Below are 20,797 nucleotides of genomic sequence, written 5' to 3'. Positions count from 1 at the left end.
AAGACACAGGTGGGAGCAAATCAAGGCAAGGCCAAGGGGCAAGGACGCTGGAGAACGGCAGGCAAGAGGGAGGAAGAGTCAAACGGATTAGAGCTCATCAGGGAGCTCACCAGGAGCCCTTAGCCTTGTTTAGGCCCCACAGCAGATGCAGATGCCATGTGTTAAAATGGGAAAACCCTTCTCTAGTGGCCTGGCGTAAGGGGTGACCTTGTTTTTCAGTGGAAAAACCACGCCTCCTGGTTCTCAGTGCAGGGTTCTTCCCACTGCACCATGCTGCCTCTTAAAATCTCGAATGAGTGTTACTCCAGGCTAAATCCCTCGGTTTACCCCTATTTCATTGTGAACAAGTGCGGTTACTTTAAGGTACAAGAAAACAGTCTGCCACTGCAGTCCAGTCTCTGGGTTGTCTACTGTTGATGACACCTTTTGTTATTTATTTTGCTAACTCTTCCTGATAACCAAAGGGCCTTTTACCTGCAATAGGGGAGACCCCGGGAGGCACTGCCACAGGATTTGTGAGTGATGTTGTAGTGCCACCCAGTGGCTGACTGCTTGAATTACAACCAAGCCTTAAAAAGGAGGGACGCATTAAAAAAAGGGAATGATAATAATGGATTAAGAATAATGAAACTCATGAAAGGATGAATATATTTAAAAGAATATTTATTAATTTTAATTGTGGAAGTTTTAATTGATCATGTAATCCATGAGTATATGTTTAGAATTTATACTGTGCAAGACAGTGGCCAAGATGCTGGGATGGAAATAATGTACATGAATCCCTGGCTACAAAAGATGTACCAGAGGCCAGGCGCAGTGGCTCACGCCTGTAATCCTAGCACTTTGGGCGGCTGAGGGGGGGCGGATCACTGGAGGTCAGGAGTTTGAGACCAGCCTGGCCAACATGGCAAAACTCCATCTCTGCTAAAAATACAAAAATTAGCCAGGTGTGGTGGTGGGTGCCTGTAATCCCAGCTACTTGGGAGGCTGAAGCAGGAAAATTGCTTGAACTGGGAGACAGAGGTTGCAGTGAGCTGAGATTGAGCCACTGTACTCCAGCCTGGGTGACAGAGTGAGACTCCGTCTCAAAAAATATATACTGGAAGACAGCACTCCAAGCAGAGATTAAGCAAAGTAGCATGTACAAGGCAATAATGAAAAATAGGTGATGACGTTATTTAGTCATTAATTATTTTGGGGTAGATGTGGTAGTTTGGAGGGGAGTGAAATTGATGAGGACTGCGGTTAAATGGAAGCAGAAACCTTGAAGTCAGAACCGAACAGCCTCAGGTCCTTTGTCTCATGTCTTTGAGTCTCAGCTTCCTCCTTTGGTAATGAGGTTGTAGACACAGGGATGACTTTCTGCTTCACAGGGTGGTAAGGATTCCATGAGAAGAATGTATGAACACACTGTTGTGTTGAGGCTAGATTCATTCATGGTGGCAGTTATTACTGCTACTGTTATGATGATGATATTTTTGGTGGAGGGATGGCAGAATTGGAGCTACAGTAAAGAAAGACTACTCTGACCTCATGGAAGCAAGCGTGATTGGGACAGAGGGTGTGGGTGTGGAAACTGCAGGGAATAAGGTTGGCCCGTGTGTGGAGAGGAGATTGTCCCCATTGCAGGTGTTGGTGAAAGCAATGACACCAGGAAAGGGGAGACTGAAGAAGACTCATTGATGGTTGCATGGGGCAGTGGGGAGAAGATCAGGGTTAAGGAGACGAGGGAGATTGGTGCTTGTGGAACCCATGCGAGAGATGACAAGACCATGGGCCAGGTGCTTGGCAGTGGGAGGAAGGTAAGAAGGGAGCATGAGATTTGGGTTTTGGTCCAAAGCGAGATGTGATCGACTTGGTCATGAGAAGGACATGGAGAATGAGGGAAAGAGGGTGACAAGGCTGGCAGCTGGATGGTGAGCTTAGAATGATGCCAGGAACAGAGTCACTCTCTTCAGTGACAGGGAAGGAGGAGGCAGTGGACTGAGCTCAGCTTTGACCCAATGTGTCAGATGAATTAACAGGGCAAGAGGATGCAAGAAAGTTTCTATAAAACAGTTGGGGATATAGGATAAGACCAGAAAGTTAAATTTGAGAACCACAAAAAATAGAGGTCTTCGATTAATTCAATTAATAACATTGTGTCCTAATGAAAGTTTATAAAAGAACATCGGGTATATCTGGATAGATTGTTTTTAAGTGTAAAAATAGGAAAAGGCTTGAAGGGATTGAAATGTCACTCCAGGCATGGCATGAGCACAGTTTATTGGGTGGACCCTCCGTTGTGCTAGGCTCAGGCTCAGGTAGGGGGAAGAGGAGAGGTTTGGGAGAGAGACTGACTGGTCCAGGTGTGAATTTGAGCTTGCTAGATGTGAGGGCCTGAATAAGTTACACCTTCCTTCATCTAGATGGGGATCATAGCCTACATTTTTCAGTGTTGCTGGTTGCATTAAATAAGGTAAGGTATGCAGCATGGCAGCCACATAATCCATAACCAAGCCTAATAAATACATCCCTTCACCTTCCTGTGACATTTTTGATGATCAGTGTCATGGTCTTAGAGTTCAAGGGTGATTTGGAAAATCTGTATAATTAGTATAACAAAAGCCTCTTTCTTGTTTGTTCAGTTATTCATTTATTTACACTTTGCACTGATTTAACTTCTGGCTGAGAAGGAGTGGGACGTCATGGCAGAAAAAGTGTGGCTGTACATATATTTGTAGTTGTTTATTTATAGGTGCTTCTCCTAGTGCTCCTACTGATAAAATGACAAGCAATTTCTTAGATTTTTGTCATTCCACATAGGTTTTGGTCCCTGGGGCAAACAGATCATTGCCAGCCAAAAAGGCTGTTTTGAAGGTTTTGGTTTTTGAAAAGCACAATACACGTCCTCTTATCTTTTGGTCTCTTTTACCAAGTTGTTATGAAATAAAAGTAATTTTATCTTAGCCCTGTTCAAGAGACATTCTAGACTTAGGCAACCGACAAGGGACAAAATCCTAAAGGAATGCCCTGGCCTCAGAAGACAGGGAGGCCGGCGATTCTGTGTCCACTTTCATCTCCTTCATCCTTTATTTGTACAGCTGGCCAGAGAGCCTCCTGCTGCTCTAGGGAGGCGCAAATAACAGGTTTGATGACACGGTGTCAATCTGGCCTTTGAACCAAAAGAGAGAAAGAAAGGAAGAGATGATCTAGTGGCTTCACATGGCATGCCAGAGTTTCCTCAGCTGTCAAGCTGATTGTCATTTCTAGATTCAGCGGCTCTGTCTTCTGACTTCACCGTCTCACACTGAAATTCAGAAGCTGCAGAGGCAGTTGCGTGCACACGGTAGCCAAAAAACCCAGAGGTGCTGTGCATCTGAAAGACAGCCATTCCACTGGGTAGTTTTTCTCTTTCTACTCGACTGAATCTGGCACAGCAACCTGTATTATAGCAGGTTATCGTTGGTGGTGGAGAGTGCGGGGTTAGGACTGGGTGAAATATTTCTTTAAAGATTTTTTTTAAATGACGCAAAATTCCTGTGATTATTTAATGATTCTCTAGTTATAAAAATGTCTTTTATGGGCCTATTACTTATGTCTATTCGTCCTGAAGTGAATTCTATTATAACCTTATGAAAAAGTAAGCCTACGGATTTATTCGTAAGCACAAGTTCTTTCACGGACCCGTCCTTTTACATGAAACAATTTAAAGAAAATAGAATTATTCTCTGTATGCTGTGAATAAATTATTTACTCAAATTAGGTGAACTAACACATGACTATTTCAAAGATTGGTGTTTGGGAAATTTTGGTGATAGTTTTCTGACAGATTTTGTGCTGTTATTCAAGGTTTAATGTATTTCCTTTAAAAATTTATCATGTAGCAGAATACTTATTCGTATGAAAAAACCGCACTAAATACAAAATCACGAAGTCTTCCTGGGAGACATTTATGTGTGTTTTTCCACCTGCAAAGTAGGAGTAGTACTTGCCGTTTCATACGGTTGAAATAAAGACATAACAACACCTACATTATAGCTCAACAGCAAAAAGCACCAGCATCCCTATTCTTCAGTCATTGTTCGTGGTGTGAAGTCGTACTCTGCACACTGCTGTGGAATCGTTGCCATTTTGCATAGTTACTGTTAACCAATGTTCTAGGAATGACAGTTTAGAGACATAAGAAAGCATTTACACTTATCCCTTTGCATCCATGGGGAATTGGTTCCAGTTCCCCTGTAGATACCGAAGTCCATGGATACTCACGTCCCTGATACGAAATTGCATAGTATCTGCATATAACCTATGCACTACCTCCCAACTACTATAAATCATTTCTAGGTTATTTAGAATTCTATGTAAATGCTATGGACAGTATACAGTTGTTATACTGTATTTTAAAATTTTAAATTTTTGTTGTATTGTTCTTTTCTGTTTGTTGATTTTTAAACATTTTCCATCGGGATCAGTTGAGGCCTCAGACTGGGAGCCAGGGATATGGAGGGCTCGTCTTGCCTTGTGCCTGCTCTAGGGGGGCGGTGGTAGAGGTGGGCTACCTTATGGTACCTTGCCTTGTGGTAGAGGTGGGCTACCTTATTATTTTGTGAAGTGTGTGTTGTTCTTTGCCTTTCTTACCATCATGACCTTGGGCACTTAGACTCGGCCCTCCAGGAGCAGAGGTTGGGTGGCTGTGAGTTTGGGAGAGACAGACAAGTAAAGAGAGGATGAGAGTCACGGGTGAGAGTGTTACTGCAGAGGCAGCTGGGAGAGGCATCGGCTTCTCCAGAACAGGCAGGAGATCAGGGGAATCTTTCCACTGGAGCCTTGAGAGATGAATCAGCCGGAGGCAGAGAGGGGGCGCTCCCGGGACAGGACAGCCTGCGCCAACGCTGTGAAAGAACTGAGCTTGTTTAGAAATCCGGTACAGGGAGGTCAGGGTGGCAGGCTGGGAGGAGGGAGGAGATGGGGAGACAGAGAGAGGGGCTAGCATCCTTCGATAATGCAAATAACCATTCCCTGCCTTACTTTTTTTTTTTTTCCCCAAAGTATTTTATAGGGGCAGGGTGCAGTGGCGCACACCTGTAATCCCAGCACTTTGGGAGACCAAGGCAGGAAGATCACTTGAGGTCAGGAGTTCTTTTCTTTCTTTTTCTTTCTTTCTTTCTTTTTTTTTTTTCTTTTTCTTTTTCTTTTTTTTTTTTTTTTTTTTTTTTTTTGAGAGAGTCTCGCTCTGTAGCCCAGGCTGGAGTGCAGTGACGTGATCTCGGCTCACTGAAATCTCTGCCTCGCTCCCGGGTTCCTGCCATTCTCCTGCCTCAGCCTCCCGAGTAGCTGGGACTACAGGCGCCCGCCACAATACCTGGCTAAGTTTTTGTGTTTTTTGTAGAGACGGGGTTTCACCGTGTTAGCCAGGATGGTCTCGATCTCCTGACCTTGTGATCTGCCTGCCTCGGCCTCCCAAAGAGCTGGGATTACAGGTGTGAGCCCTGCACCCAGCCGAGGTCAGTGGCTCAAGACCAGCCCGGCCAACATAGTGAAACCCTGTCTGTACTAAAAATACAAAAATTAGATGCGTGTAGTGGCACACGCCTGTGGTCCCAGCTACTGGGGAGGCTGAGGCAGTAGAATCGCTTGAATCCGGTAGGTAGAGGTTGCAGTGAGCTGAGATCACACTACTGCATTCCAGCCTGGGAGAAGGAGCCAGACTCCGTCTCAAGAAAAAAAAAAACAACAAAGAAACAAAGTATTTTATATGGCATTTTTTCAAATCAGCACACGTTTCTATACTAAATGAAGTTTTATTATTCTTGCCGTGGTGTTAAACGTTTCCAGTCCCTTTTTTCCCCTCTGCAAACTTCCCATTAGCTCACTGGATTCAGTATTACATGCCTAAAATGAAACACATTAAAGAGATTTACAGTCAGTTAATTGGCTGTCTCTTTGTCAGTTACCCTTTTATATTCAAGTGTGCATTTTGGTATGTATCTAAATAATACATTACTGTAAAGTACTGCATTCACAAAAGATAATTTGGGGGAGTTTATGTATATAAATTGCATGCAAGATGAAAAGATCGTTCCCAAACTTAATGAAAAAGCATTTATTTCCTGAATTTTATATTTAGAAAACATGGGAGCTTTTAAATTATGTTAATTAATCTTATTTCTAACACAGGTTAGACAGAAAGGTACTCTGAAGTGATTTTTACTTTTAGATTGTAGTTTAGAATTTGTGCAGTTATCTATTTTAATTTGATAAGCCCTCACAATGCCCCAAATGGTTTGTGCTCATGTAATTACACTTCATATTTTATTGTTGTCTTTTTCGTAATACATATTTGTGTATCTAAGTTTCCTTTAAAATTCTAAGCTTTTAGCATTTATAGGGATACTCAATAAATAGTAGCTATTTAACAATGATGAATGAGCATGAAGAAAAGGGAGAATACATCTAAAATATAGTTTTGATTTGTAAAATTTAGGCAGATGTTAAAGGTTGTCAATCATGTTTGTTGAGTTAATGACTTAATGGTGAACAAGAAGTGGTAATTAATTTTTATTATAAAGTCACTTCTGCTGATGGTAAGATGTACACAAAGTATGAGGTGGGTGAAAAAGTAATTGTGGTCTTTGCCGTTGCTTTTAAAAGGCAAAAACCACAATTACTTTTGCACCAACCTAATACAATGTAAAATTTCCCTGGCTTGTGTTTTCACTTCTGAGACATGCAGTTTCTTTTATGCCCTAGCAAAGTTCATTTATAAATGTCTATTTAGGGAAACTGTTTGTTCTTTTGTTTCTCTACTAGTGGGATTATATGACATACTATTCTGTGGCTTGTTTTTCTCCTTTAACAATTATTCGTTTATAACAATAATATATAATAACAATAGTTAGCATTTGTTATGCCAGGCACTATGCTAAACACCATTACATACATTATTCTTTTTATGCTCATAAGCCATTGACAGATGAAGATGTGGAGGAACAGAGAGGTTAAGAAACATACCTAAGGTCACACAGCAAGTCAGTGTGGTCCTGGGCTTCAAACCCAGGAGGCTGACACATAACCTGGGTGCTCAGTCACTCTGTTTCTCCCTCATGAGCTTGGGGAGAATGTTCTATATTGGCCTGGCAGATGGAGTTTGCTGGTGGCTTGCATGTGCTGTTGGGGTCCCACACGTCTTCCTCAGACCTGTTGTTTCTGTGCTTGGGCTCTGGGGGACTTCGGCTGCTGGCATCTGCATCTCTCAGGGCTTTTTTCAAAGCCGCAGAGGCACAGTTGGCAGGCACTCCATGCCCATCACTGGGGCCCTCAGCCAGGGAGATAAATACCCCCACTCCCTTCCCCTAGGGTCGGATAACACTGAGATGTGGGCTCCCCTCAGAGTTAAGTCCCAGGTGTCCACAGCATAACTGACCTGAAATTGCCCCTTTCTTGGTTGGTCTCGCTCTGTTCCTGACCTGCACCTCGTTCACGTCTCAAATGGAGAAGCTGGTCTCATTGACTTCTTGTCCTCTCTGTTGCTCCTGGAGCACCCCGACGATGTCAGGCTGTGAGGGGTTTCGCTGTTTGAAGGCACCCTAATTTATTCACTGAGTCTCAGGTTGGTGCCTTTCCCCTGGATTTCCGGTTTCTGTTGCTGTTGCATATAACACTGTGGTAAATGTTCTTGCACTATTCTTATGGGGCTCCTGCCCATCTCCCTCCTGGTGTCTGGGCCTGGCCAAGGCCAGCAGCACTATCTAAAGTGACATCCCGGCCAGGCGCGGTGGCTTATACCTGTAATTCCAGCACTTTGGGAAGCTGAGGCGAGCATATCACCTGAGGTCAGGAGTTCAAGACCAGCCTGGCCAACATGGTGAAACCCAGTCTCTACTAAAAATACAAGACTTAGCTGGGTATGGTGGCATGCAACTGTAATCCAGCTACTCAGGAGGCTGAGGTGGGAGGATCCCTGGAACTTGGGAGGCGGAGGCTGCAGTGAGTCAAGATCGCACCACCGCGCTCCAGCCTGGGAAACAGAGTGAGATCCTGTCTCAGAAAATAATAATACTAAATAAAAGTTAAAAAGAGTGACACCCCAAGTGTAGATCAGGACCAGGTGGGTCTTGGTTACTGTTTCCTCCCGTCAGGGTGCTCTCTGACCTTCTACCCAATGTGGAGTTGACCACATTAGGAGCTCTGGCCTTCAGGCTATGGGATTGTCTGGGGCCCTGTGGCTGAGCCCTGGTTTCGGAGGGTGGCTGCCTAGCAGAATACTTCCACTTGCCCATGAAGTATTTCTTTCATGGGATTGCACCACTTCGGGTTGCCAGAGCAGGGCTGGCATGCTGATTTTGGGTGACTCAAGTTTTTATGTATATGGGACTCCGCAACAACTATTTCGCTCTGGGCCCTGCACTCCCAAGGGGCAACCCTGTATTAACCCTGGAGACCTAAGACATCTGATCTGAGTAGATATCTCCTAAACCCTGCCAAGCTTTTCTGTCCAGACATCAGGACTTACTTGCTTATTGAATGCAGTCATCCATGCTGTTTTGTGAAGCAAGAAGTTATAAAATATTTTTTCTTAAATCTTTGCAAACATTTTGAGAGGTCTGAAAAATTGCAGGTCAAACTCTTGACCTCAGGTGATCCGCCCGCCTTGGCCTCCCAAAGTGCTGGGATGACAGGTGTGAGTCACCGCACCTGGTCGGGATGTCACTTTAGATGGTGCTGCTGGCCTTGGCCAGGCCCAGACCCCAGAAGGGAGATGGGGTAGGGCCCTGGGGCATGGGTTCTGAGGTAGGAGGCCCCATAAAGCTTCTTCACTTAAAACAAGAGGTGGCCTTTTCATTCATGGAAAGTTGGATTACATAAATTTAATGTGACATGGAGACTAATTCCAAAATATGACTAAGAAATTAGATAAAAGCAGCGAAAAAAGAAATGTTGTCCTTCGAAAGGGCAGGCAAATCATTAGTTATTTGAAGTAAATAAAAGATCTGGCAGTTTCTCTTACTCTATTTGTGTCACGAACATAAAGGTAAATACAACTTTAATTTTTTAGTTTCTTGCTTCATTAAAAAGCCCAAGATCTCTAAATTTGATTGACAGAATGAAAATAGTAAGATAACTATAATCAGTTGATATGTGTTTCTGTGTACACGCATACACACATACTGCACACATACATACATGAATACACGTGCAGTACTTGAAATTTATCATATAGCTTAATACAGATTGAACAGGGCAATGCCACTATTATGTTTTAATTAAACCAATCATTTTCTTTTCTTGTCTTGTCTTTCTTTTCATTTCCTTTTCCTTTTCTCTTTTCTTGCCCTTCTTTTCTTTTTTTTGAGATGGAGTCTGTCTCTGTCGCCTAGGCTGGAGTGCAGTGGTGCGATCAGCTCACTGTAACCTCTGCTACCCAGGCTCAAGTGATTCTCCACTTCAGCCTCCCAAATAGCTGGGACTAGAGGTGCATGCCACCATGCCCAGCTAATTTTTGTATTTTCTATAGAGATGGGGGGGTCTCACTTTGTTGCCCAGGCTGGTCTTGAATTCCTGAGCTCAAGTGAACCTCGTGTCTCGGCCTTCCAAAGTGCTGGGTTTATAGGCGTGAGCCACCATTTCCAGCCATTTGTTTCTATTATCAGAGTTTGTGCAAATTAGATTTGCACAAGAAACAAGTCATCTGTAGGCCTGAATGACTATATGTTTGTGTTAGAAGACAGTAATTAAGAATTGTACCCCCATTTCTTTTTAATCTTTCTTTTCAGGGTCCACCAGGACCACCGGGGCCACAGGGTCCAATTGGGCCCCTGGGAGCCCCAGGACCCACTGGGCTTTCAGGAGAGAAAGGAATGAGAGGGGACCGCGGCCCTCCTGGAACAGCAGGGGACAAAGGAGATAAGGTAAGCCACATCTTATATGGAAATTCACATGAACCACTCACCAGCAGTACTGTACTGGTTTTTGTTTTTGTTTTTTTAGACAGTCTTGCTCTGTTGCTCAGGCAACATGCAAGTGGTGGGATCTCAGCTCACTGCAGACTTTGCCTCCCGGGTTCAAGCAATCCTCCCACCTCGGCCTCCTAAGCAGCTGGGATTATAGGCGCATGCCACCATGTCCAGCTAATTTTTGTATTTTTAGTAGAGATGGGGTTTCACCATATTGGCCAAGCTGATCTCGAACTCGTGACCTCAAGTGATCCGCCTGCCTCAGCCTCCCAAAGTGTTGTAATTACAGGCCTGAGCCACTGTGCCTGGCCAGCACTGGAGTTTTATGACCATGAGTAGTATATACTTGAACCTTACAATAAATGAAGTCCCTGAACTCCTGCGAGAATCCATCCTTGTTCTTGGCCCCTTTCCAGAGGAGCATGTTCCTCTGGGCCTTTAAATACATGCGTGTACCAGTGAGAAGTTACATTGTTTCATGGCTTTTTATAAAACCTACATGACATTACTGTACGCATCACACTGAGGCTCTCTCTTTTCACTCTGTCTTAGAGATCATTCCTTATCAGGTTACGTAGATTGAACTTATTCCTGAAAAAACATTTTATAATATGCCATAGTATGAATAAAACTATAGTTTATTCCCTGTTGATGAGCACTTGAGATTCTACCCCAACTTTGGGTAGTGCAGGTGTGCCAAAATAATCCTATAAATTGCCTGTGTTCACATTGAAGGGTGTGTTACTCCAGGATCGAGATTCGGAGCAGTTAGATTTCTGTTCACAGCATGTTGAATGATTTCTTGAAATCAGTACAGCTAGGTTGTTTTCCCAAGTACAAAAAAAGGCGCAAGAGTTGGTTCTGAAATGTTGGCTTTTAGACTCATCGATGTAAAAAATAGGTGGCGATGACTGCTCCGCATGTTCAAATCTGAGTAATTAATTGTTAATGTTTTCAAGGAAATCAGCTTATTAATTTAGTAATTTTTATAACTTCGTTTTATTTTCTGGGATTTTAGGGCCCAACTGGTGTTCCCGGATTTCCAGGTTTAGATGGCATACCTGTAAGTATCCCTAAATTTTCTCCACTTTTTAAAAAAAGGTGGAAGTACTCATCAAAATCCTTAAAACCACATGTGTATATGCATCAAATATATATTTATATAAACCACAAGATATCTATAGCAAATATTTGCTATATATACTATAAGCACAATAGTATATATATATATTTTTTGCCATAATATATATCTACATATATAAAAGATATATATTAGATAGACAAGATATAGAATGCATTAGGTTGGTGCAAAAGTAATTGTGGTTTTTGCTGTTACTTTCAATGGCAAAACCCCCAATTACTTTTGCACCAAATATATTATGTATATGAGATATATATAGTATGTACACTATACAATATATGTCTTATATTTTGCATAAACTATAGTATATACTATATATCTTATATCTTACATATAGTTTATATATTACATATCTTATATCTTACATATAGTTTATGTATTATGTCTGTTAATTATATATTACATAACATATAAAACATGGTGCAAGATATATTAATATAATATATGTTATGGTGCATGGTATATATTATATATAGCAAACTCTGTTTATATTTTCTCATTTGAGTGCATGAAAGGGTGTTTACATTTAAATTTGGTACAGTAACTCCCAGAGCAAAATACTTTACTCGGAAAGCAACATTTTCAAACAGGTTAGAGAAAAAAATTCCAAAATATGAGCTAGACATACTTGTTATGTCAAGTAGAATGTTCTTGAAATAAATGCATACCCATAAGGAATGTTTTTATTTGCGGATGAGTCCTAATATTTGTAGTGAGCTTAATACTCTAATTTCTCATATGAAAATGAAATGGAAAAAAAAGAGGTAAGTGGGAGCTTTATAATTCTTTATAGTATTTCTAAGGATTTTAAGGAAGGTCCCCTCCTCAATTTCCCAGAGTACTGCAAACTAAATTAGTTTAAATTGTTATCTTAAAAATATTTTAGGTTTTATTTTCACATGCTACATAGCCTTTTGGGGTAGAGAGAAAGTTTCACAAAACTAAACAGTAAATGTGTGAATCACAACTGCCATAATTTGAGTATTCATATTATGCATAATCTTTGTGTTATGATATTTTTGCAAAAATGCTTCACTTATAATGTTGTTTTCTGCAGGGGCACCCAGGGCCTCCTGGACCCAGAGGCAAACCTGGTAAGTGTGGCTACAATGGCTCAAGAGGTGACCCAGGGTTTCCAGGAGGAAGAGGAGCTCTTGGTCCAGGAGGCCCCCCAGTAAGGCACCCACAGCTCATCTTAACAGGAATCTTAAGTGAAAAGGCCCTATGGTGGCACAGGCTTGATGTATTCAAGAAGCAGAGTTAATACAAGTGTGCCTGGGGCATTGTCAACAAATGAGAGTGGCTGGGGGATAAGGACAGAGAGATAGGCAGGACTTAGAACATGCAGGGCTTTGTGGATGATGGAAGGAGCCTAGATTTTCTCATCCATGTTAGGTAAAGGCACTGGATGGTTTTAAGGAAGGAAGCAACATGATCTGATTGATGTTTCATTAAGATGTCCCTGGCTGCTGTGAAGAGAATAGATAGAAGGGGAAAAAGAGCAGAGAGACCAGATAGCAAAATGTCAATTGTTTATCATTCAGGGTTAATTGCAGAAACATAAACCCTACTAGGTATTTTGAACAGAAAGGAATCTGATACGGGGAGTCTGGCACTTATTATAATAGTTGGAAGGGTAAAACTTAGGACCACACGAGACCACTGATGTTAAAGGTTCACAGCTAGCTGAGATCCAGAGTCAGGAAGCTGTAACTGCACTGTGACCACAGCCTCTCACCCCACGTCTAGACACTAGCAAACAGAACACTCAAGTTTTTGCTTTCCTGCTTGGCGGCAGCAGCAGAATAGGAAGAGAATCTCTTCCAAATTTCTACCTTCCACATCTCCTACGTGGAACCTAATTCACATCCAGTTATAAAGGAGTCTGGGCAATGAAGTTTTTATCTTTCTAGTCCCTGTAATGCAAGAAAATCCTTCGAAAAGCTTTGGAATGGATGTCCAACAACAGTTGATAGTATCCAGCACTTGAGGGAAACCTTACAGCTCTTAGTATTTTTTTCTTCAGAATTTTGGACTTTCATTTAAACACAACTAGAGCAAGAGCCAATGCCCATATTCCTTTTCTCTCTCTCTTTATCTTCACTTAAAGATCAGAGATCATGTGACCTCTCAAAATTGTTTTTCTGTGATTTTTTAAGAAGTATTTCTCCCTTCCTTAATCAAATATCATTTCACAAGTTTCTTTCTAGAAAATTTTCTTAGTATGACCGCCATAATCATTCATTCTGCTGTCACTCGTGAGTCTCCCTTTTGCTCCAGATCCTAGAGGAACTGATCTGAACACTAAACTTAAAAAGAATTTCCATACTCTCATTTTTCTTCTGGTATCAAATAAGAACCACCACCACCTTTCATTGTTAAGTTTTTCAACCATCCTTTACTTTCAAACTCAGCCATTTGAAAACTCAAGTGCGGTCTGGCGAATGCACATTTATTAAGCTCCTCAAATCGGGCCAAACCTCATTCTACAGATTCATGAGCATTCAAGAGAGCAAGGGTTCTCGGTTTTAACTTTAACATAGCATGCAGTACCGACCCCAATCCTGAAGTTTGCCGTTAACGGTCTCTGTGCAAAACAACCAACTTCCCCTTGACTCATTTACTGGACACCCCTCACTTTGCACAGTAATGTAAGAATGACCAGGCAAACTAAAAACCACACAAAGAAACCTGATCAACTGATGAGAAAATTACTATTGTCCCATGACCTTTAAAATGTTTTGTTAAAACATTAGAAACTTTGTCAGTGATAAATATATAAGGAAATGAAAAAACTAAATATTTATTTAATATACTGTAATTTGAAACATTGAGAAGCAAAGTGTTTTATTTCTTTGTAAAAACTTACCAAGAGTAGTTTCAACAGTACTTGCCTTTTTCTCATCATATAACTTGCAATGCTAAAGGAATATGTCTTTTATGTTTTGATGAAGTATGATACTCCTTTCTAAGTTTGGATCTGTTTCCAGTGTTGTGAAGTATCTCTAAGGGTTCCTTTAATGTGAAGTTTTCATTGGTGTCACTTTACGTAGGACACTGTCATCCTTTTCATCCCAACCACTTTCCTGGTTTATCTTTACTAAGTTCCTCTGGCTGCAAATACAGTCTCTCAAATGACAACAATATCGTTATTCCCATGATGAGCTGTTTCTTCTATAACTCCACTTATGTTTTACTTGAATTTCATTTCCAGCATTACCGTTTTCATTTCTTTGCTTCATTTTCATCATTAGTGGCCAATTTCCTCTTCCAACTATCCGTTTTTGTAAAATGTTATTTGGGTTTATTGCTGGGAGATAAGGAAGCAAGCCAGCTACAAGCTTTGCTGTCCGTGTCTGTGTGTGTGCTCTGAATAATACGTGTGCAGGGGCCAATCACAGACAGACTTTGACAGAAATCATCGAAACTGACCCAATAGTCCCGCAGATGTTCTTTGGATCAACGTAGAAATGGATCCTTCTGATCTTAAAGTTTGAAACCTGTGTGTTTTATCTGAGTTCCTTCCTCAGGAGAGGATCCCTAGGCCTCTGAAAAAGTATCAAAGAACTGAAACTCACCAGATCATGGCATCCAGACAATGAGATACCAGACCCCTGACTGTGTTTCCTTACCTAGGTCCTGTTTTCCAACACATTGTTACATTTCTTCCCTGCTATGTGCACCCGTAATTTTAGTCAGTCTAGGAGATGGACTTGAGACTGATCTCCCATCTCCTGAGCTGCAGCACCCAATTAAAGCCTTCTTCCTTGGCAGTAGTTGCCCTCTCAGTCATTGGCTTTCTGTGCAACATGTTTTGGTAACATCATATGATCATGCAGTAATCACAATTCACATGTTATTTATATAGTGATTTGTGGGCTGAGGGGCTAGCAATGAAGTTTGTACGTTATGCAAGTACTCAGTTAATATACAATGGTAACTGAAATTTGAACCGTGTTGTTGGAGAACTGGTGTTGTTTAACTTAACTATGAAACTGAAATTCATTCAGACTGGAACTGTGCAAAACCAAAACTGCAGATACTAGCAAATCTGATTTCTCAAGTAAATTGTTGATGTAATTTAACCTTAAACTGTTAAATATCTCCCATCAGAAGCCAAGTCAAGCATTCCTCTAAGAGAGATTAACTTTGAAATGTATATATCTTTCATATGATCTTGATGTATAAAGATGGTAGGATTTTTATGTGGTAACCAAGAGAAGTTATATTAAGAATTGAAGTAGGATATTAAGATGTTAAGTAGGGAAACCATGGGGAGGGGGAAGGATACACTGAGGTATTTTATTAACTTTAAGACACTATCCTAAGCCAACTAGCAACTATATACAAAAACCTTCCAAAAGGAACATGTTACGTTTTTTTAAAAGAATAGTTAGGCCTATTTTGAATACAAGTACTGAAATGGATAAAATCTCTCTCACTATATATATATATTTTACTGCTTCTAAGGCATAAATTAACAATTGCAAAATTAGTTATTTGTAGGAACAATGCATGTGTTTTATATTGTGAGGAAATACAAAAATTTTCTGCCAAATAGCTATATATAAGTAGATATTCTGTCTTAGAAGATTCCTTAACAGATCTTAATTGAATATGGAGTAAATATATGTGAGAACCTTAGGGTGATAATAATATGGAAGAGGATAAAGAAATGTCCACTTGTTAATCATGCCAATAATTTAAACTGATGAGTAATATTTTATACAGAAAAGAAAATACTGAAATGGTAATATGCTATTTTCCTCTTAAGTGCATAAATATTTTATTTTCAGGGCCATCCTGGGGAAAAGGGAGAAAAAGGAAATTCAGTGTTCATTTTAGGTGCCATTAAAGGTATTCAGGTAAGTATTATGATCATGATGGATTAAAAGTTTTTTTTTTTTTCCCCCAAATAGGTAAGCCCATGCAGGAAATACTCAGACAGGACTTTTCTTCAAAATGTCCCTGAATACACCAATTTTTATTATTACCCAGACCCTCAGGGATGGTACCCTCCTTTTGTGTGAAGGCATTGGCTTTAGTCATCACTAAAATTCCAGCACTGCAAAATTCTGGTACCTCTGAACTAGTCAGAACTGCAAGAGATGCATTTATTTCAAGGTTTCTCAACTCCTGACATTTTGGGCCATATATTTATTTGGTGTGGGGCTGACTTGTGCATTATAGGATGTTGAGCAGCATCCCTGGTCTCTGGCCTGTACTCATTAGATGCCAGTAGCATCCCCCACCTCTGAACTCCCCAAAGTGTATATCCAAATATTACCAAATGTCCCCTGGGGGGAAATCACCCCAGTGGAGGACCACTGATTTATTTGTAATTAAAACATTGTAATATTAGTACTTTCCATCCAGTACAGTAAAAGTCATGATTATTGAACTTGAAAATGATGTAAACCTTATAGCACTTTGCTTGATACATTTAATGGTGTTGTGTTTTTAGCAGGGAGTGACATACAGATGTTCAGAAGTAAACTCTTGAGTGACCACCTCATCTCTCAGATGAGAAGCCATGGATGAGTGATGGGGATCAGTGGAAATAATGCCTTAACAGGAAAATACAGCCCATTTTCAAGATGTGTGGTCATTTCTCTTAAGGAAGAATATTCTGCAGCAATTAGATAGCACTTGTCCTAGATTGCTTCTATGAGACCCTAGGTTCTGAGCCACCCAGAATGGACACACCTGAGCAGTGATCCCTTTAGTGAGCTCACCATTTATGTATGTAGCCTCTGTGCCTGTTTGTCCTTCTTAAACAACAAGAACGATGGATTTGTTTATAGCTTAAATGATATAGTAATAAAGTAAACGTCAACAGCAGGCTCAGAACCAGTATGGTGTACTGGAAGGAGAGAACTGAAGCTTACTCTCCACTGTGACTTTAAGCAACTCCCTTAGCCTCCTCAGCCTCATGTCCATGATTTGTGAAAGAAGATTCAAATAATATTTACCCTGCCTCTTTCTTAGTGTTGTTAAGACTGTTATAATAATTTATATTGCAGCACACTATAAATGGTAATGTTCTATATCATATTATAGTGAGCATTTTTTGTAATTGTGGTAATAGAGGACATGTGATATACAAATATAGAAGGGGGATGAATACAGGGAATTCCTTATCTTAAGGGGAAACAGAAGATCCCTAATAAAAATGATCTATAGTTCAATAACCCTTCAGAGACAATGCTCTTAAGAGTCTATGTCCACTTTATACCCATTCTAATGGCTATGATAAAAATCTAGTAATTGTTGGCAACTACATGGAGAGTTGGAGCCTTATGCATTACTGATGGGAATGGACAATGGTGCAACCACTGTGGAAAATAATATGGTAATTCCTCAGTAAATTAAACATAGAATTACTATATGACCCAGCAATTCTACTTCTGGATATATACCCCAAAGAATTGAAAGCAAGGACTTGAATGGATATTTGTACCTGCATGTTTATAGGAGCTTTATTCACAGTAGTCAAAAGGTGGAAGCAATTGTGTCCATCAACAGATGAATGGATAAACAAAATGTGGTGTATTCATCCAATGGAAGGTTGTAAAAGCTTTGAAAAAGAAAGATGTTCTGACACATACAACAACATGGATGAACCTTGAAGATATAATATTATGCTAAGTGAAATAAACCAGTCAGATATTGTATGATTTCACTTATATGACATTTTAAAAATAGTCAAATTCATAGAGATGGAAAATAGAATGGTGGTTGCCAGTGGCTGGAGGGGAAGAGGGATGGGGAGTTAGTGTTTAATGAGAACAGAGTTTCCATTGGAGGAGACGTAAGAGTTTTGGAGATGGATGGTGGTCATGGGTGAATAACAATGTGAATGTACTTAATGCCACAGAACTATCTGTACACTTAAAAATGGTTGAAATGGGCTGGGTGCAATGGCTCACGCCTGTAATCCTAGCACTTTGGAAGGCTGAGGTGGTGGATTACCTGAGGTCAGTAGTTCGAGACCAGCCTGGCCAACATGGTGAAACCCCATCTCTACTAAAAATACAAAAAAATTAGCCGGGCATGGCAGCACATGCCTGTAGTCCCAGCTATTTGGGAGGCTGAGGCAGGAGAATCACTTGAACCAGGGGGGCGGAGGTTGCAGTGAACCGAGATGGCGCCATTGCATTCCAGCCTGGGCGACAACAGCCAGACTCCATCTCAAAAAAAAAAAAAAAAAAAAAAAAAGGTTGAAATGTTAATTTTTAACTTACATATATTTTACATTTTTAAAAAAGAGCCTTCATTCAAGAGAATATATAGGCTTTGATCTTTTAAAGTAGGTTGAGTCTCAGCGCAGAGTCACAAAGCGAGAGAGGTTGACAGAGGCTGGTGTGAGGCAATTTCCACCTGAGTTTCTTTTCTGTCCTCTCTAGGGTAGTCAAGGGGGTCAAGCTGTTTAGAAAGCATAGCAGGGGGTGGAACCAGACCAGCAACGGGTAAACTGTGAGGAAATGGGACCACTGGATTGAGAATTTAGAACAATTTAAACAAAGACAAAAATCTCATTTTGATTCCCTGTCATTACTCCAGCGATCTTTCTCTGCTGGGTAGAAGGAGAATTCAGAACTTAAGGAGAAAGAAAATCACCTCTGCATATCCCTTCCTCAGTTTTAGTCAACACCAAAAAAATTGAACAAACTGCACAATTAGATGAGTCCAAATAATTTTTCTATGTGTTTCTGTTTTTACATGATCTGTGTTTTAGGAATTTTGTGTGGATTTATAAAGCAATGCATTCTTATTTTTGCAGGGAGACAGAGGCGACCCAGGACTGCCCGGCTTACCAGTAAGTCTCCTGAGCAGGCTCTATGCTTCTATTTCCTCCTCAAATAGCCTATGATCCACGTTTTAATCCCAGCAAAGCCAGCTACATAATTTGTGTGGCTTACCTGGTACAAAATGAAAATGTGGATTCCCCATTCAAAAATTAAGAATTTCAAGATGGCGACAGCAGATCATTAACTCAAGCTTGGGGCCCTGTGTAACTGCACCCGTCTCATGCCCATGAAGCTGTACTTGAAGCTCAGCAGGCTCCCTCCTGCCTTCCTCTTCTGTCTTCTAATGATCTTTTGGCATTACCCAGGTATATGCAGCTACTTCATATTTAGGAAAGTGAGTCCACTTAGCAACTACATATAAAATATATACCAGGTAGAATAATCTTGCATTGCTTCTCACTACCATTTTGCTTGATGAATCAGTATTTGTATATTATATTTAATATTTTGCCCATCTTCATCTCTCCAAAATCTGCAATTCAATGATTATATTAGTCTTTCTAGTTTTTTGATATTTACAAGATTAAAACTGAGAGCAGTTTTGCCAACCAGGCGTGGTGGCTCATGCCTGTAATCCCAACACTTTGGGAGGCCGAGGTGGGTGGATCACCTGAGGTTAGGAGTTTGAGACCAGCCTGGCCAACATGGTGAAACCCTCCCTCTAATAACACAAAATTAGCCAGGTGTGGTGGCACGTGCCTATAATCCCATTTACTCAGGAGACTGAGGCAGGGGAATCACTTGAACCCAGGAGGCGGAGCTTGCAGTGAGCCCAGATGGTGCCATTGCACTCCAGCCTGGGCAACAAGAGTGAAATTCCATCAAAAAAAAAAAAAAAGAAAAAAGGCCGGGTGAGGTGGCTCAAGCCTGTAATCCCAGCAGTTTTGGAGGCTGAGGCGGGTGGATCACAAGGTCAGGAGTTCAAGACCAACCTGGCCAAGATGATGAAATCCCGTCTCTACTGAAAATACAAAAATTAGCCAGATGTGATGCTATTTGCCTGTAATCCCAGCTACTTGGGAGGCTGAGTCAGAGAACTGCTTAAACCCAGGAGGCAGAAGTTTCAGTGAGCTGAGATTGCACCACTGCACTCCAGCCTGGGCGACAGAGCGAGACTCCGTTTCGCCTTCCGATAGTTAACCTAAAATTTTGCCTTGTAACTTCTGGCTAGTGATGGAACTACTTTTCTGGATTTGTTTCCTTAGTATGATTGAAGCTCAGGTCCATGTAATAAATGTGATACCTCAATGTTGCTGTTACAATAAATATCAGTTCATCCTCCTAAACAGAGCAATTTCATTACACACTCCCCAATCACTTGACTTGGGCAGAGTCAGCAGGAGCCCGGGGAACATCTCTCCATGCTTCCAGGATTGCCTGTACCTTTTCTTGACAATTTGTGTATAATTATGTTACAACTCACATGTTGTAGAAAATTTTGTATGGCTGACTCATCTTGATCTCAAATTAGGGACTATATTTCCCCAATTTGAGATCTTGCAGACCATGTTTTAAAAATATACTAAGAAGAATAAATACATTAATATGTAATGTTAATTAATAATAATACTTTAAAAGCATCCTGATGTGTTTAAAATTGTAACACAGAATTTAGGAGTAGGTGGTAATGCATTTTCTTTGTTCTCCGCTTTTGTTATTACAGGATGTATTTGTAAATAGGAAGATTGATCTCTGGGTCCTAAATTTGTAAATAGGAAGATTGATCTCTGGACCCTAAATGAAGGACTTTATTACAATTACCAGAATGCTACTACCTTTAGCTTGGTGCCTCTGTTTTTTTTTGTTTTTTTGTTTTTTTTTTTTTTTTGTGACAGAGTCTTGCTCTGTCACCAGGCTGGAGTGCAGTGATCTCGGTTCACTGCAATCGCCAACTCCCTAGTTCAAGTGATTCT

At 40.8% G+C, this 20,797-nt stretch overlaps 1 protein-coding gene across 1 annotated transcript in view; it reads left to right on the top strand.

Moving 5' to 3' along the window:
- The window catches only part of LOC105473978 (collagen type IV alpha 4 chain), a 152,909-nt gene that overhangs the window by 35,283 nt on the left and 96,829 nt on the right, over window positions 1-20,797 (top strand). The window contains 5 exon segments of the mRNA XM_011728273.2: window positions 9,753-9,887; window positions 10,951-10,995; window positions 12,131-12,247; window positions 15,870-15,938; window positions 18,857-18,892. Coding sequence (XP_011726575.2) covers window positions 9,753-9,887; window positions 10,951-10,995; window positions 12,131-12,247; window positions 15,870-15,938; window positions 18,857-18,892 — 402 coding nt within the window.

Source organism: Macaca nemestrina, chromosome 11, assembly GCF_043159975.1.
Source record: "Macaca nemestrina isolate mMacNem1 chromosome 11, mMacNem.hap1, whole genome shotgun sequence".
Classification (NCBI taxonomy): Eukaryota; Metazoa; Chordata; class Mammalia; order Primates; family Cercopithecidae; genus Macaca; species Macaca nemestrina.
This window is presented reverse-complemented; position numbering and strand designations above follow the sequence as displayed.